General features: G+C 43.8%; 1 protein-coding gene across 6 annotated transcripts in view; it reads right to left on the bottom strand.

Annotated features, from left to right (window-relative positions):
* Window positions 1-17,877, bottom strand: part of LOC137564105 (E3 ubiquitin-protein ligase RNF14-like) — a 189,976-nt gene that overhangs the window by 10,988 nt on the left and 161,111 nt on the right. For 4 of the 6 annotated variants that reach the window (XM_068277487.1, XM_068277481.1, XM_068277486.1 and 1 more), the window contains 2 exons: window positions 9,132-9,304; window positions 5,305-5,435 (listed from right to left, as the gene is read on the bottom strand). In XM_068277487.1, coding sequence (XP_068133588.1) covers window positions 5,305-5,435; window positions 9,132-9,304 — 304 coding nt within the window. Of the gene's footprint in view, window positions 1-5,300; window positions 5,436-9,131; window positions 9,305-17,877 lie in introns of all 6 variants that reach the window. The other 2 variants (XM_068277484.1, XM_068277485.1) reach the window with 1 other exon arrangement.

Here is a 17,877-nt window from a genome sequence, read left to right as displayed (position 1 = left end):
TATTGTCAGAAATCAGTCTTGGGTAAGTCAAAATGGGAAGTGGTGGTGGGGGTATCGGTGAGCTGGTCCTGATCTTTGCACAGGGTGAGGAGTACAGACATTGTATCAAAAAGTTAGGGCCCAGGCCAAACTGTCTCTAGATCTCCAACAAATACCCACGCTCCATTTAGTGAAAGGTTTATACGCCATCTAAAAATACTATTGACCCAGCTGGACCATCCTCTCTAGCAATGTCTAGGTTAGTAATATTAGTTAACAGGCACTTGATATAAATATCAGTTCCCGTAGCGTAGAGCATACGTGTCAAACTCCGGCCCGCGGGCCAAATCTGGCCCTCAGAGCCATTCAATTTTGCCCTCAAGTAGTTTCCCAACTTTGCATTATATTTGGCCCATTGTAGACCACCAGGAAAGCTATAGTGGAGGTGAAGCCCTAGATCAACATGAAAGCACTATGAAAGAGGTAGGGAAAAATGCACTAAACATGAAGGAACTGTATAGGGGAGGGTGGGGCCCTCTAGACACCAGGAAACTGTATAGGGGTTGGAGGAGAGCCATTAGAAACCTGGTAACTTTATAAAGGAGGAAGGTAGACATTGAGATTGGCCCACGACTAGGTCCCAGTGTACAATTTCAGCCCATTTTGTATTTGAGTTTGACACCCCTGCCGTAGAGGGAATAAATCCTGACTACTTAGGGTGCAGCATAGATTTGATAACAGAGTTAAGATAATACTTATAATTTTAGCAAGTATTTTTGCATCAATATTTCAGTGGGATATTGGTCTCTATGAGGAACATTTTGTGGGGTCCTTTACAGGCTTTAAAGTCACTTAAAGGGCTTCACTAATTGAATGAGGACATTGACCAGAATCTAAAGCCTCCAAGTATATTTTGTGTAAATGAGGGTGCAAGAATTTGCAATGTATATATAAAATTGTGTGTGTGTGCGCGCGCGCGTTTGTGTGTGCACGCGCGCGTTCTGATATCACTCGAAAACGCCTTGACCGATTTCAACAAAACTTGGTATTCAGATCCCTTACTCCCTGGGAAGATATGTTCTGGGGGTCTTGCGTCCCCCCTGCACACCTGGGCGGAACCACAAACAGCCAATCAGATTTCACCAATTCATGTTAATGGAAAAAAAAATGTTAAAGGCTGCCATTCTCACAATAATAAAGCCAGAGTCCCCAAACTTGGCACAGTTGGTCACCTGGTGACTGAAGTTACAAATTCAGGAAAAGTGGGAGGAGCATAAAAACAGCCATTCAAATTTCAGCCATCCATAAATGGGAAAATGTAAACTGCATCCATTTTTAGACTGTTAATCACAGAGTTTCAAACTTGGCACACTTTATCACTGGGTAACTGGGGTTAATATTCAGGAAAGTGGGTTGAGCCTACAACAGCCATCAAAATTTTCAAGGGGAATATTTAAACTGCTGCCATTCTTACATTGTTAATGGCAGAGGCTTCAAACCTGGTACAGTCGGTCATTGGGGCTCAAATTAACTAAAGGGGCTGAGCCACAAACAGCCAATCAGATTTCTTTGCTGGATAAACTGCTTCCAATCACACATTTTTGATGCCAGGAACTCAAAAGTTCACAAACTTGGTCATTGAGTGACTGTTACATAAAGTGGGTGGAGTCAAAAAACCTTTTAGTGGGAAAATGTAAACTGCAGCCATTCTTACACTGTTAATGGCAAAGTACTCAAACTTGGCACAGTTGGCCACTGGGTGACTGGGATTATTATCCTGTAAAGTGGGTGTAGCCTTCAACAGCCAATCAAAGTTCACCTATTGATTTTCAAGGGTAATATACTAGATAACCTCCTCTATATATACTATATATAATAGACTATAATAGACTGTTAATCACAGAGTTTCAAACTTGGCACACTTTATCACTGGGTAACTGGGGTTAATATTCAGGAAAGTGGGTGGAGCCTACAACAGCCATCAAAATTTTCAAGGGGAATATTTAAATTGCTGCCATTCTTACACTGTTAATGGCAGAGGCCTCAAACCTGCTACAGTCGGTCATTGGATGATTGGATGATTAAGGTTCAAATTCACAAAAGTGGGCAGAGCCAGAAACAGCCAATCAGATTTATTTAATTTCAATGGAAAAAATTAAATTATTAATGCCAAGGACTCCAAAACTCACTAACTTGATCATTGAGTGACTGTGTGTCAAGGTTAGAAACAGTGGGCAGAGCCAAAAACAACCAAATACACACCCGGGTCTTCAGCTCATAGGTTTTTATAAAAAAAACAAAAGTTTGCTTTCCTAAAACAGAAAGAATTTGCGATAATTCAGGTTGGAGTGAGCTTGAGATGTCTCCCAGAGCAACACTGCTGAATATATGCAAATTAACCATTGTACCCTTAGAAGCTAAACACACCTCCAGAACCGCTGGAATGCAATGATGTGTCAGCTTGTTAATTTGTACAGAGCCATAATAATCCAACATGCATACAGACTGTTTTGGATTGTTTGATCCTCATCAGTGCATAGCATGGATTAATTTGGCTCTATGGAGTAGGGCTTGTGAATCCGAGAGGCACAGACTAACCAGCAAGCTCATGGTGACCCAGAACTCATTGGAGTGTGTAAGGGACTACAATGGTCCTAAAAGCCCCCTTACTAAGATGTTAAGAAAAACAAAAGTTTGCTTTCCTAAAACAGAAAGAATTTGCGATAATTCAGGTTGGAGTGAGCTTGAGATGTCTCCCAGAGCAACACTGCTGAATATATGCAAATTAACCAGGTTTTTATAAAAATCTCCTGTTAATCAATCCAAACCTGGAGATTTCCTGGGTGTGAGACACTTGATCCCATGCTTCTCCGAAAATAAGACAGTGTCTTTTATGGATTTTGCACCAAAATAAGCTAGGGCTTATTTTCAGGGGATGTCTTATATTTCTATGAACACACAAGTTCCTGTGCTGTGTGTCATCCTGCCTTCCCCACTGTGCTGCCTCTTCCTCTGCTAGATGCACCTCTTGTGTGCCCGTGTCCCCTTTGTACCTTTGGTGTCCCCCTGATGTCCCCCTCTGTACCTGTGTCTTTCTCTATCCCCTGTTCTTCTGTGTCCCGTGTTGCCTTAGACCCTCCGTTGTGTCTTCCACTATCCCTCATGTCCTCCTGGCGTACCCCGTGTCCTCCTCTGTCCCCCTGCATTATCTTATCCTCAGCTCCATGCTGCTGTGTCCCAGAGCTTCAGTCTATGGGAACTACTTACTGAGAAGTGAGTGCAGCGATTGGCCCAATGAAGGAGCCATGGTCCTGCCACAAGACCATGGGCTCCAGTAATAACACAAGTTGCCATAATCTTTCCCCTTACTGTCACTACGGCTTACTTTCAGGGTTATATTTCAAGCATGCTCAAAACTCCTGCTAGGGCTTACTTTCGGGGGACATCTTAATCTCAGGGAAACAAGGTAGCTACTTTGACAATTTGACGCTAAAGCCTTGGACACACATGCAAGGACTGTTGCCTTGCAGTAATTGGGACCCGATTCTTCAAGTGACATTGCAGGGCTGAGGCTGTACAGATGCGTCGCTAGCTTGGAGGCTGGCAGCATGTTCTGTTGCAATGTGGGAGTGTGGAGGTAGGGGTGGAGGGCCAACAGAGCAGTGCAGAAGTTACGTCACGAGGCAGGTGTGGTTAGTGGAGGACAATGCTCTCGGCTTGTGAATGGCAGAATTGATCCATCAGGCTGATTGATGGCTGAAGCACTGGGGGCATCGGGGTTTGTTGTAGTCACATGAGATTCTCGGCAGAGGTGGTCATTATAGGCCACCTAGGCGGAGTTTCATCTGGCATGTGTACAATGATTAAATCTATTCTCTGCGACTCTTGTCCATTTATTACCTTATTTGCTGCACAAAGGCTCTTTATTGTTCATATTGTTAATTTATGTGATAAACAAATGTGGACCCAGATACATGCTGCCATTCTTAGAACAATCAGTATAATTGGGAATTGTTCCTTTTAGATAGATAAAGGAAAAAAAATTATCCTTTTTTAAGGTCATCCACTTGACCCATTAAGAGCAGTTATATATAGAAAGGACCATAAATAGTTCATGCAAAGTCTTTTTGGTGCAAAAATTATCAAAAATACCGGTACTTTATTGACACAAATTCATTAAAACATTCCAGAAATACTCTCGATGAAAGGCTCCTTATGAATATACAATATCTTCCAAAACAGGACTATAACCACTTAGTGCACTCCTGGTTTAGCAGCTGAGTTGTTCTTTTCCAGCCTTCAGGATCGTGTTTTATACATCTGGTTGCTACAGATTTCCCTCTTATCTTCTGATGCTCCTGTTTTTGCATTTCCCTCAGGATCAACAGATAGTGCTTTGTTCATTGGGCCTGACGAAGGGCTTTGTGCCCAAAACGAGCGTGTCGTTGCCTGTTTTTCATTGCACTAAGTGGTTATAGTCCTGTTTTGGAAGATATTGTATATTCATAAGGAGCCTTTCATCAAGAGTATTTCTGGAATTTTTTAATGAATTTGTGTCAATAAAGTATTTTTGCACCAAAAAGACTTTGCATGAACTATTTATGGTCCTTTCTATATATAACAATTCTCAGAACAATCAACCTATATTACTGCGAATAAGCCAACTTTTTTCTTAACAATTACCACATATCACCAGGAATTAACAAGGTAACAATTACCGTACCCTGTAACTGCAGGTAATATAATATTCACTGGGCCCCCCTATACAGAATGTGTGTTTGGAGTGCACTGTAGATCATAGTGAACTGTCTTCATTACAGCTCTGGCCCACTCCTCTCTCTGGCAGCCGCTACAGCTCCAGGCTCGATGAAGTCACTTGACAATAAGACTGGAACTCTAGCGGCAAGTTAAGAGGCCACAGTATTAATTTTAAGGCGAAGGCTAATGCAAACTTAGAGCAAATCCATGCAACTTGGAAGAGGGCAAATCACATTTGAAAGAAAGTACATTTGATTGACCCAGATCCAAGGTGCATACGATTTGTATACCAAACAGAATTATTAGTATCTTATGGACCATCTCTGCATAGCATTATCCGATTTCTAATAACAGTGGTCTGGTGCCAGTTCTAACAAGAAAAATATGGTACTAATCAGGTAGTCATATTCTAGAGGGCATTGCATCAGGAAAGTGGTAGGCATCAAACCCTCACAGAAGCATCACCTGCTAAGCACATTACATTTGATGCCAGTTCAGAAATATGGAGCCAAAGGGCCCAGATGTAGCCACCAACACAAACTTAAAACACACTAGACATTTACCTACTTGTTGAAACAGACTGAATTAGGATCGTTGAAATGCTTATATGGATCATCAGCAGATAAAATGCTCAGACACAGCCAACAGAAGTATTTTTTGCACACAGTGCAGGCCATTTTGTTACAACCTTCATATTTCTGTGAAAAAAACAAACAAAAAGAAGTTAACTAGGTAATTTATCTTGGTTTAATGTACCATAAGCCTAAATACTACTCGACTGTGTAAGTCCTTGCATTTGAGACATATATGACATTCAGACATTAACTTCAATAAAAAGGGTTTTCGCTAATGTGTAAAGTTAGTATTGCCCAGCAATGTCTCTAACTAGACAAACTTGTGAAACATAACAATATAAATGATGGTTGAATTTCATGAAAGGGCCAAAACCTATTTTAGGCTTAGGAATACCATTTATCTTCAGGATTGAAAATGTGGCCTCAGCATTGTGGCTTTCTCAAGAAGCACACACAACACACACGCGTTAATGTCTAGTTCATACCGGCTGGCATTGCTTGGCACATCTATAACCATTGCTCACTGAGTTCACCTAAAGTAGGCGAGTGGCATTTTGGTGTACTCAGCATGTGGCCATGTTCAGTCCTGCTGAATGGGGCTGCACCACACAGCAACATGGCTATTGGTGGTGGGAGGGCCGTTCTGCATGATGTGCACTGCAGCACAATGCTCACTGGGGGACATTTATCACAAGTGTCTGAGACAAAATATTGGTAGGTTTTTAGAACTTCATGCAGAGCTGTCCAAGGCACCTTAAGAAATAACTAGATATCTAAGTTTCCTTCTAAAACTGTTGTAAAATAGGAGGAGTTAGGAAGTTCTCTCAGACAGTGCAGTGTGTGAGGGAAATCGTTGTTGCTGAGGTAACCAATACATTTGCTGAGGAAATTGCTGTTGCTGAGGTAACCAATATATCTGCAAGGCTCTGAGTGGGGAATTCAGCAGGGGAGAGGAGCCCTTCACAAATCATGCCTAGCCTGCACTATCTGTAGAACAACTTTTAAGCATGTCTTAATCTGCGACAGTTTAGGGATGGATTTTCACTTTTTTTAACTGTAGTGCAGCTCTAGAAATTATGCTAAACTGCAGCTATTACTTAGGATTTAGGAATTTTCTTATTATTATGCAGAACAGTCCCCCTGCAGGTTAGAACTGTTTAACTGTTTTACTACCGTAAACAATGTTTATTAAATGAGGTTCTATGAAAAATAAAGTTTAGTAGTTACAGCTAATGCTTTCAAAGAATACATGTTGGACTGGTTTACACAGTGGGCCATATTTATTAGAGTATTACCAACAGTTTTTTCTTCTTAAAGGGAGTGTCCACGGAGTTGGTTAAAAAAATAAAAATACTAATCCACTGGGGATTCCACCAGCCCGTGGCAGGCAGGACGTGCCCTCGACGCCGCTCCGGAGGCTCCCGGTCTTCTCCGATGGCTCACCCGACCTGGCCAGGCCGGCTTCCTGTTTGGTTTCTCCTTGCGCTCCAATGTGCGTCTCACGCAATTGCGCTGACATCATCGGACGTCCTACGGACTGTACTGCGCAGGCGCAGAACTACTGCGTCTGCGCAGTATAGCCTGGAGGACGTCAGTGCAACCACGTGAGATGTACGTTGGAGCGCACAAAAGCCCGACCTGGAAGCCGGCCTGGCCAGGTCGGGTGAGCCACCGGAGAAGACCGGGAGCCTCCGGAGCGGCATCGAGGGCACGTCCTGCCTGCCACGGGCTGGAGGAAGCCCCAGGTAAGTGGATTAGTATTTTTATTTTTTAACTAACTCAGTGAACCCTCCCTTTAGGCGCTCATACATCAGACAATGTATGGGCAGATCGACCAATCGACAGATCTCTCTCTCTGATTGAATTTGATGAACCTAGTGACGCTACTTTGTGATGCTACCTGTCCCCCCTAGTGTAAAATGTGCTCCCCGGTGCCCCGTGCATGCATACTTTACTTGTCTTTGTCCGCCACTGGCTCAGTCCTCATACACGTGCCCCACTTGGTTGCCGGAGTATGTGTGGGTGACGTCATGTGTGTTGCCCACGTGGGGTGCGTGTATGTGGGCGGAGCATGGAGCCAGCAGCTGACACCAACAGCACACACAACACAAAAAGCACACACAGAGCACATTTTACACCAGAGGGCAGCACTGGGGGTTCTGTCACGTTCGTCGCTCGTCCCAGTATCTACCACCGCTCACCCAATCGAGCATGTCGGCCCTACATCTTGCAGCATGTCTGATCGATACATGTGACCAATTTGGCCCAATTTTGGTCGCAGCATTGATTGGACATGTTCTTGGCACCACCGATTTTCATCCGATTCAATTATAATAACTGAATCGGATGGTCGATCAGCCACCAAGTCGCCTGCTGTTTCTTTACTTCCATGATTAGTGCCAGTGCAATATGAAGATAAGCACAGTTCTGCATGGCTGCAACACTGCTATAGCATTGCCAAATGTCAGTGCAGGGCCTTATCTCCATACTTGTTCACAAACCAGTCCACCCTCATGTACCGGCCACCCTCATCTGCTCCTGAATATAATTCAACACAACAACTCTGGTTCTAGTTTCCTCCCTCTTCCTTTAGATTGTATGCGGCAAGGGCAGGGTTATCTCCCTTTTGTGTTTTGTAAGTTGCTGTACAATTTTGTCAATCGCTATACAGCTTTCACTATATAGTAATTTTTATGTATACCAATGTCTGTATTTTTAAGTATCCATGTTTGTTTTTTTACTCTGTACAATGCCACATACGATGATGTCACTATATAAATGAATAATCATATATATAATACCAAGCCTACTTGGCACTTGCCTGTATACATTTTTCCATTGCAAGGATTAATAAACCAAATGCAGTATGTGTGCATGTCAAACTGCAATCAAATGAAGTGGTAACTCTCCTGAAAGGTAAACAGAAGCCAACATACTCATGGTTTGAGCAAACAGTCTTGACAACAGGCGAGTGCTGAAAACACTATTTCTTATTATTATTTTTCTTGGGACCTGAAAGAACCATATTTTATTTTACACTGATATGGTAACTGTACAAACCTCTGAGTTACAATGCAGCCCCTAAATTGAGAACAACAATATGAGACACCAGGAAATCTATATATATTATCGCTACCACAAATGCAAGGGCATCAGCAAACTCATTTAAATCACAGGAATCCTTTTTTGCTACTGCAATCCAATTGTGATAAAATTTGGCCTGATTGCAAACATCCTGCATGCTGCATTTCTTCTGTGTCTCTCCTAATTAATAAAATACAATAACAATTAATGTGCCTCGCTCCTAGTAAAAATCGCAAACACCGTCGCAGAAAAATCGCACTGTAAAATCAAACTGTGTTTGCACTTGCATTTTTCAGAATAAACAGTCCTAAAAACTTGAGTTGAGGATGAACAATGTATATATTTGAATGCCTGCTCCAAGCCTTTGAGTGCTTCTGTAAGGCCTTGTTCACACTATATGCGTAGTGCCGTGCACATTTTTGGCAATGCATATGGTGAGCAACACGCAAGAACATCAAAAGTGCATAGACTGCACTGTCTGAAGTTCACACTTTATGCTCTGCATAGCAGGATGATACTATACAATACAATAACATTTGTAAAGCGCAATAAATCGACCTGCTGCATGCATTTTTGGCAAAACGCAGTGCTGACTCATTCACTGTAGTGGATGGGGTCAGCAGCGCAACACAAAGCAAAGCAGATGGCATGCAATCGAGTGTGTTGCATTGCAAACGCATGTCCATGCGTTGCCTAATGTGAACGAGGTCTAAGGCGATTGTTGCTCTTGCTTGCCTCAATTTTGGATGCACAGGAAGGACAAGCCTTGGAGTTCTCTTTCAGCCACTTCAAATTTGGTATGTCTTCCACAATCTTCATGACAGCTTTCTTTCCAAATTTCTTTTCCAGGAATCTCTTGCCTTCCTCATCTGCATCCCAATAATCATCACGCAGCTTTACGATATCCTCTGAAACAAGTCAAAGAAATAAGTTTTAGCAGCAGATATTTCTCTGTTCTTTATTTGAACTCTACACAGAAATCAAGAGATTTAGGCCTCGTTCACATTGGACGCGTTGTCGTCCGGATTTCACAACGCGTGCGGGAGGCAGACACGCATGAACATCAGAAGTGCAAAGATTGTGTGTCAGATGTTCACACTGCATGCGTTCTGTACCAGTGCGGTGTGCGAACTCATGCTGCGCGCATTTTTCCCCAAAACGCGCAACAGTGAATGGGATCAGCAGGGCAATGCATGCAAATGCAGGTGTGTGCAATCATACGCGTTGCAGTCCGATCGCATGGCCATCTGCATTTAACAATGTGAACGTGGCCTTAGAGATAAAATAAATTGCTCCCCGGTGCCCATATTTCCATTTATAGCCGCTATTAACATGTTCACAGTAGCAGCGTTACAATCTTTGGTGGCAAAGGTGGTCAAGAGTGGGGGTCCAGTAGGTTTGACTGGTATGGGGCCCACAAAATTCTGAAGGCTAGAGTAATGGTGTGGACTGAAGATGAGGATTTTCCACTTTTACAAGAGTGTGTGTGTGTGGGGGGGGGGGGGGGGGGCAGTAAGTTTGCCTGGTATGGGGCCCACAAATTTCTGAAGGCTGGAGTCATGGTGTGGACTGAAAATGAAGTTTTCCTATTTTACAAGAGTGTGTGTGAGAGTGTGTGTGAGAGTGTGTGTGTGTGAGAGTGTGTGTGTGTGTGTGTGTGGGGGGGGGGGGGGGGGGGGAGGGGGGGGCAGTAAGTTTGCCTGGTGTGGGACCCACAAATTTCTGAAGGATGGAGTCATGGTGTAGACTAAAAACTATGTTTTCTCACGTTAACAAAATGCATCCAGGCCAGTAGAAGTGGGTGCATCATAGGTTCCACGATTGTGAATCTTAGCCTTTGATGTGGAGACATCTCAGACAGATTTTTCTGGCATTCAGTTCAGCTCTAGCTTGGAGTACCACACAACCCAAATGTCACACAAACCAGTGAGAATATTTTAGTAGTAGAATTTCCATAGGTTTGTGTGATGTTGGGGGAACGTAGTATTTATCCAACTCAGACCTGAAGTTTTGGTTAAGTGTTAGGAATCAATAGAGGGAGGGGTAAGGGTTAGGCTTTGGTAGAGGGAGCTCTAAAGGTTAGGCATCGGGAGAGGGAGGCTTCTGTGAGTGTAGAGTTAGATAAAGACAGAGTTAATAGTAAAATATCGGTAAAGAATACCGATATATTACTATTTGAATTAAGTAGTAGAATATCAGTAATTTTACCTATATTCTACTAACGGAAATCCCCCAGCAATCACACCTCTTTCCTCACATAACCACCAGTCTCAGGGAGGACACAAAATCCTGGAGTGGTTTAGCATGGCAGTGCAGGTAGGAGAAATCTGGGATATTTATACACACCACTGATTATTTTTATTTAGTCCCCCAGATCGCTCGGATCTATCCTGGATATACAAACTCTTTCTTATACACGTCTTCATAATGTAATACAGAAAGGGATCCGGATGCTTTGGGCATTAAGGTAGTAGGTGGACTTTATTGATGGCTGCACACTTCTGGTGCAAGCAAGTATTCATACACAATACAACTCATGGCTTTATATGCATAGGGACAGGCAGGCTGAACTGCATGCTGCACTGAATGCTTCTAAAGCAGAATGAACTGTGCCTTGGATGCTGCCTATAGTATGCTTTTACACACTGTGGGACTAGGAGCAGGGGCGTAACAATAGACCCTGCAAGGGATGCAGCCGCAGGGGGGCCCAGAATCCGCAGGGGGCCCCATGGGGGGAGAAGTTTCTTTTTTCCTGTCCTGAGAGACTGACAGGTAAGGGCACAAAGAGAAAAAAAAATGTTCTGCTCTCTGCACAATTGTTCTATTGACTGCATCAGCTCAGCCACTGATAATGAATCCTACAAAGTTTTGTAGACAAAGATTTGTACACAGTCCCTAGTCAGTGTGAAGCAGGCTCTTGTGTACAACAACCAGCCGCCAACCTCTCTACCCCTCCCCAAGTGCTCTGTACTGTAGTGATGCTGAAGAAGTCTGCAGAGCCAGTTCTGCTCCATCAGTAATGGATAGAGTGAGTAATAAGAAGCTGAGGCTGGGAGTACACTCGTCTGTGCATTTTCTGCACACCATGTGTGTCCGTATGTGTGAAAACATGCACGTTTTCTCAAAGAAGCTTATGAAATCGATAGAGAATATGTGTGCAGTGCTTCACTGCTGTCTGTTTTTATCTGCATGGTGAAAACACATTCAAGTATGCACTAGCCAATTGAATGAGAGAGAGAGAGAGAGAGAATGTTGCACATTGTGCTATTGAAGGGGATACTGATAAATGTAATTAGGTTTCATATTTTTTTTGTTGCATGTGTGAGCTATTTGCATACACGTATTCAGCAATGCATGCACCAGCTGTTGTACGTTTTTATATACACTTCACTTATTTAGCTGAATCCTTCTTAAGGTGTCCACACACCATACATTTTTTTAAATATCTGTTTAATTCAAGATTAGCAATACATTTTTCTGACTGATTGTAAAATTTTAAAAACCTGACCAATGTACCACACACCTATGGTCAATTTTTCCTCAATTATGGTAAAAATGAGTGGAAACTCTGAGAAAATTGCTTGGGTGTATATATTAACCTCTTGAGGACTGCAGTGTTAAACTCCCCTAGTGACCAGGCCATTTTATGTAAAATGGGCCACTGCAGCTTTAAGGCCAAGCTGCAGGGCCGCACAACACAGCACACAAGTGATTCCCCCCCCCTTTTCTCCCTACCAAAAGAGCTCTCTGTTGGTGGGGTCTGATCTCCCCCCCCCCCCCCCCACCCGTGTCACACGGCTGTCCCCAGCTGATCGCAGCGCTGTGCTATGCAATTAGACGGAGGTTTCGCAGTCGGAGATTGAAGGTGGGGCAGAGCTCTGCCCTCCGAGCAGGTGATTCGTGCGCGGCCTGCGCGCGGACTCCTGCAAACTGCTGCCTCAGGACTGTACGCCAATCGGCGTTAGGTGGTCGGCAAGCAGTTAATAAATTAACAATCAACCACACAACATTCAATTTTCATAAAAAAATTGATCAGAAAAATCCACCATTCCCCATCAACTTTTATCGAATAAAGACGGGAAATCCGATCGGATTTCTTGCTCAAATAAATAGACTTTAGATTTTTGGGGAAATACGATCTTTTTTACTGAATTGCAGTAAAATCGGATCATTTTATTGTATCATGTCTGACCTACAAATCTGTCCACAAAACCTGTCCAACCTACATTTCCGATCTTACTCAGAGGTACACACCTAGCCGCTCACTCCGCTCTTCCAATGAACTTCGCCTAACCGCCCCCCGCATCACCCAGTCCCATGCACGCCTCCAGGACTTCTCAAGAGCTGCACCAACACTATGGAACTCCCTGCCTCCACCCATTAGGGCAGCCCCCTCCTTCAACTTCTTCAAGAAAGCCCTCAAAACTCAGTTTTTCACTCTGGCCTACTACCCCTCACAAGTGCTCTAAACCTACAGCTGAACTCTGGTCCCCTACCATTTGTGTCCTTACCTCTCCCTCTAGATTGTAAGCCTTTGGGCAGGGTCCTCCTCATTTTGTGTCCTACCTGATCTTGCACCTCCATTACTGTGAACCCATGCTATGCATCTGAGTGAACCTAACTTGCCTAATCTCCATGCTCCATCCAGTGACTGACTAAGCATTACCTGGTACTCATACTATGGTGTGTGATCTGGTTTTCTTGTATTCCTGTATTGTCATATTGCTGTATTTCACCCTAAAATATTGTCTATAACCTAAATTAATGTTCAGCGCTGCGTAATACGTTGGCGCTTTATAAATACAATAAATAAATAATAAATAAATAATCGTGTGTGGCCACCTTTCACCACTTCACTACCCTGGTCATTTTCCCCGTTCAGCTGAATACTGAATACTTTGGCAATAACTTTATCAATAATTGTCACAACTACATGATCTATGTATTGTTTTTTTCAGGACAAATTAGGCTTTTTGTGGCTGGTATTTGTTATTAGTAATTACCTTATTTTCTATGCATTTTCAAAGGAAAATAAGGAAAAAAGTGAAAAAATACACACTTTATCCACTTTCATACATTATAGCTTTAATGTAAACAGTTCTATTGTACATTAACCACTTGCCGACCGCCCACAGCCGATGGGCGACGGCAAAGTGGACGCCGAAAGGACCGCAATACGCCCAAGGGCGTTGCGTCCCTTCGGCATGCCGGGGGAGCGATCGCGTCATTGATGATCAATCAGCCCCTAACCTGCCCCTTGCGGGCAATCTGTTTACCCACCCACACCATTAAATCGCCCGCAAACCCGCCGTCAAATCACCTCCCAAGTGTATTGTTTACATCTTTTCTCTTCTCTAAACACCCACTAATTACCCGTCAATCACCCATCAATCACCGCCTATCACCACCTGTCACTGTTACCTATCAGACCCTAATCTGCCCCTTGCGGGCACCCAATCACCCGCCCACACGCTCAGATTGCCCTCAGACCCCCCCTTATCAATTCGCCAGTGCATTACCCCTATGTGCCCCTAGGGCACCCAATCACCCGCCCACACCCTCAGACCCCAGCCCTGATCACCTCGCCAGTGCATTGCTTGCATCTATTCCCCCCCACTAATCACACCTTGAGACACCCATCAATCACCTCCTGTCACCCCCTAGCACACTTACCCATCAGATCAGGCCCTAATTTGCCCCGTGTGGGCTCCTGATCACTCGGCCAAACCCTCAGACCCCCTTCCGATCACCTCCCCAGTGCATTGATTGCATCTATTTTCCCCTCTAACCACCCCCCTGAGACACGCATCAATCACCTCCTGTCACCCCCTAGCACTCCTATCCATCAGATCAGGCCCAATACAACCTGTCATCTAAAAGGCCACCCTGCTTATGACCGGTTCCACAAAATTCGCCCCCTCATAGACCACCTGTCATCAAAATTTGCAGATGCTTATACCCCTGAACAGTCATTTTGAGACATTTGGTTTCCAGACTACTCACGGTTTTGGGCCCGTAAAATGCCAGGGCAGTATAGGAACCCCACAAGTGACCCTTTTTAGAAAAAAGACACCCCAAGGTATTCTGTTAGATGTATGACGAGTTCATAGAAGATTTTATTCTTTGTCAAAAGTTAGCGGAAATTGATTTTTATAGTTTTTTCACAAAGTGTCATTTTTCACTAACTTGTGACAAAAAATAAAATCTTCTATGAACTCACCATACACCTAACGGAATACCTTGGGGTGTCTTCTTTCTAAAATGGGGTCACTTGTGGGGTTCCTATACTGCCAGGGCCGGATTTAGGCCAAGGCCACCTAGGCCATGGCCTAGGGCACCACAGGAGCAAGGGCACCAAAGCAGCAGATTAACTGGTGCAGAATTTGAAAACTTGCAAATGCTGCAATGCAGGGAGAACAGGCGAGCGCCTGACCGTGGGACTCTGCTGCTAGCCGCCTGTGAAGCAGCCACCTTGCTCTCTGTGCACGTTTGCATTGTGGCCGGCAGCTATGGACTTGGGCAGCATTGGAGATGGAAAGAAAGAGGAAGCTTCTGCACTGGAGATGAGCTGATGGCTGCTGCGGTGTGAAGGCACGCTGGCTACCTATACTGAAATGGGGGTGTGAAAAGTAAGCATTAAGGGAGTCATCTGGCTACCTAAACTGGAGGGAAAGGGGGCAGGGGTCATCTGGCTACCTATACTGGGGGGTCATCCGGCTACCTATACTAGAGGGAAGGGGTGGAGGGGTAATCTCGCTACCTATACTGAAAGGGGGCGGCTGGTGACAGTGGCCTTGGGCGGTAAAGAGTTCAAATCCGCCCCTGTATACTGCCCTGGCATTTTAGGGGTCCTAAACTGTGAGTAGTCTAGAAAACAAATGGCTCAAAATGACCTGTGAATAGGATGTTGGGCCCCTTAGCGCATCTAGGCTGCAAAAAAGTGTCACACATGTCATATCGCCGTACTCAGGAGAAGTAGTATAATGTGTTTTGGGGTGTATTTTTACACATACCCATGCTGGGTGGGAGAAATCTCTCTGTAAATGGACAATTGTGTGTAAAAAAAATCAAAAAATTGTCATTTACAGAGATATTTCTCCCACCCAGCATGGGTATGTGTAAAAATACACCCCAAAACACATTATACTACTTCTCCTGGGCCCAAAGTCCAATGAGTACCTTTAGGATTTCACAGGTCATTTTGCGACATTTGGTTTCAAGACTACTCCTCACGGTATAGGGCCCCTAAAATGCCAGGGCAGTATAGGAACCCCACAAGTGACCCCATTTTAGAAAGAAGACACCCCAAGGTATTCCGTTAGGAGTATGGTGAGTTCATAAAAGATTTTATTTTTTTGTCACAAGTTAGCGGAAAATGCCACTTTGTGAAAAAAAAACAATTAAAATCAATTTCCGCTTACTTGTGACAAAAAATAAAATCTTCTATGAACTCACCATACTCCTAACGGAATACCTTGGGGTGTCTTCTTTCTAAAATAGGGTCACTTGTGGGGTTCCTATACTGCCCTGGCATTTTAGGGGCCCTATACCGTGAGGAGTAGTCTAGAAAACAAATGCCTCAAAATGACCTGCGAATAGGACGTTGGGCCCCTTAGCGCACCTAGGCTGCAAAAAAGTGTCACACATGTGGTATCGCCGTCCTCAGGAGAAGTAGTATAATGTGTTTTGGGGTGTATTTTTACACATACCCATGCTGGGTGGGAGAAATCTATCTGTAAATGACAATTTTTTGATTTTTTTTTTACACACAATTGTCCATTTACAGAGATATTTCTCCCACTCAGCATGGGTATGTGTAAAAATACACCCCAAAACACATTATACTACTTCTCCTGAGTACGGCGATACCACATGTGTGGCACTTTTTTGCACCCTAACTGCGCTAAGGGGCCCAAAGTCCAATGAGTACCTTTAGGATTTCACAGGTCATTTTGCGACATTTGGTTTCAAGACTACTCCTCACGGTTTAGGGCCCCTAAAATGCCAGGGCAGTATAGGAACCCCACAAATGACCCCATTTTAGAAAGAAGACACCCAAAGGTATTCCGTTAGGAGTATGGTGAGTTCATAGAAGATTTTATTTTTTGTGACAAGTTAGTGGAAAATGACACTTTGTGAAAAAAGACAATTAAAATCAAATTCCGCTTACTTGTGACAAAAAATAAAATCTTCTATAAACTCACCATACTCCTAACGGAATACCTTGGGGTGTCTTCTTTCTAAAATGGGGTCAAAGACATGTAGCAGAATAACTTTCGCGCTCAAATGTATAGGAAATTTTACTTTATTTGAAAAATGTCAGCACAGCACAGAAAGTTAAAAAAGTCATTTTTTGATGAATATAATAAAAACTAAAACTCGCAGCAGCAATCAAATAGCACCAAAAGAAAGCTGTATTAGTGACAAGAAAAGGAGGTAAAATTCATTTAGGTGGTAGGTTGCACGACTGAGCAATAAACCGTGAAAGCTGCAGTGGTCTGAATGGAAAAAAAGGCTCTGGTCCTTAAGGGGTAGAAAGACTGTGGTCCTCAAGTGGTTAAACTCACACGTTTTATTTGTCTATCCCTCATGTTTATTTAAAGAGACTCTGAAGTCTCCAAAAAAATCAGGTTTTTATTTTAAAAACCTCTTTAACATAATTGCCCCACCTAAAACGCTGCATTCCCTGCAGCTGAAAACTCGATCACCCCAAACTCCCTGGGGCACATTGCGGGGAGCGCTTACACATAGAGGCAGAGCTTTGGGCTGTAGCTCTGCCTCTAGACGCGTCCATCTGCGCAGATCGACACCTCCCCCCGCCCGTCTCAGCCTTCTTTCACTGAGAGGGGCGGGGAGAGGCAGTGATCAGCGCTGATTGACGCGCATGGAGGCAGAGCTACAACCCAAAGCTCTGCCTCCCCGGGCAGCAAAATCCACAACCAGAAAAGTCATGGATTTTTGCCCAGGGAGTTAGGGGTGATTGAGTTTTCAGCCGCTGGAATGCGGCGTTTTAGGTGCGGCAATTATGTTAAAGAGGTTTTTAACCACTTAAGCTCTCTGTCATTTTCACTTTATGCATCCGAGCAATGTTCACCTCCCATTCATTAGCCTATAACTTTACCACTACTTATTACAATGAACTGATCTATATCTTGTTTTTTCCGCCACCAATTAGGCTTTCTTTGGGGGGTACATTTTGCTAAGAGCTACATTACTGTAAATGCATTTTAACAGTAAGAATAAGAAAAAAAATTAAAAAATTCATTATTTGTCAGTTTTCGGCCATTATAGTCTTAAAATAATACATGCCGGGGGGCGTGGCTTGCTCATGGCGTGCGACGGACGTCTCTGGTGAGAGCTCCCGCTAGCCGACCTCCCTGTAGCCTCAATAAGCACACATTAGCGTTGGATTTTGGACTCTATGGGTGGCAGAAAGAAGAGGGAGAAATCAGGAGCTGCAACTCCCGCTAAAAAGGGCAAT

This window comes from Hyperolius riggenbachi, chromosome 3 (assembly GCF_040937935.1).
Source record: "Hyperolius riggenbachi isolate aHypRig1 chromosome 3, aHypRig1.pri, whole genome shotgun sequence".
Lineage (NCBI taxonomy): Eukaryota > Metazoa > Chordata > Amphibia > Anura > Hyperoliidae > Hyperolius > Hyperolius riggenbachi.
Note: the sequence above shows the minus strand (reverse complement) of the source record. Positions and strands in the feature narration are given on the sequence as shown.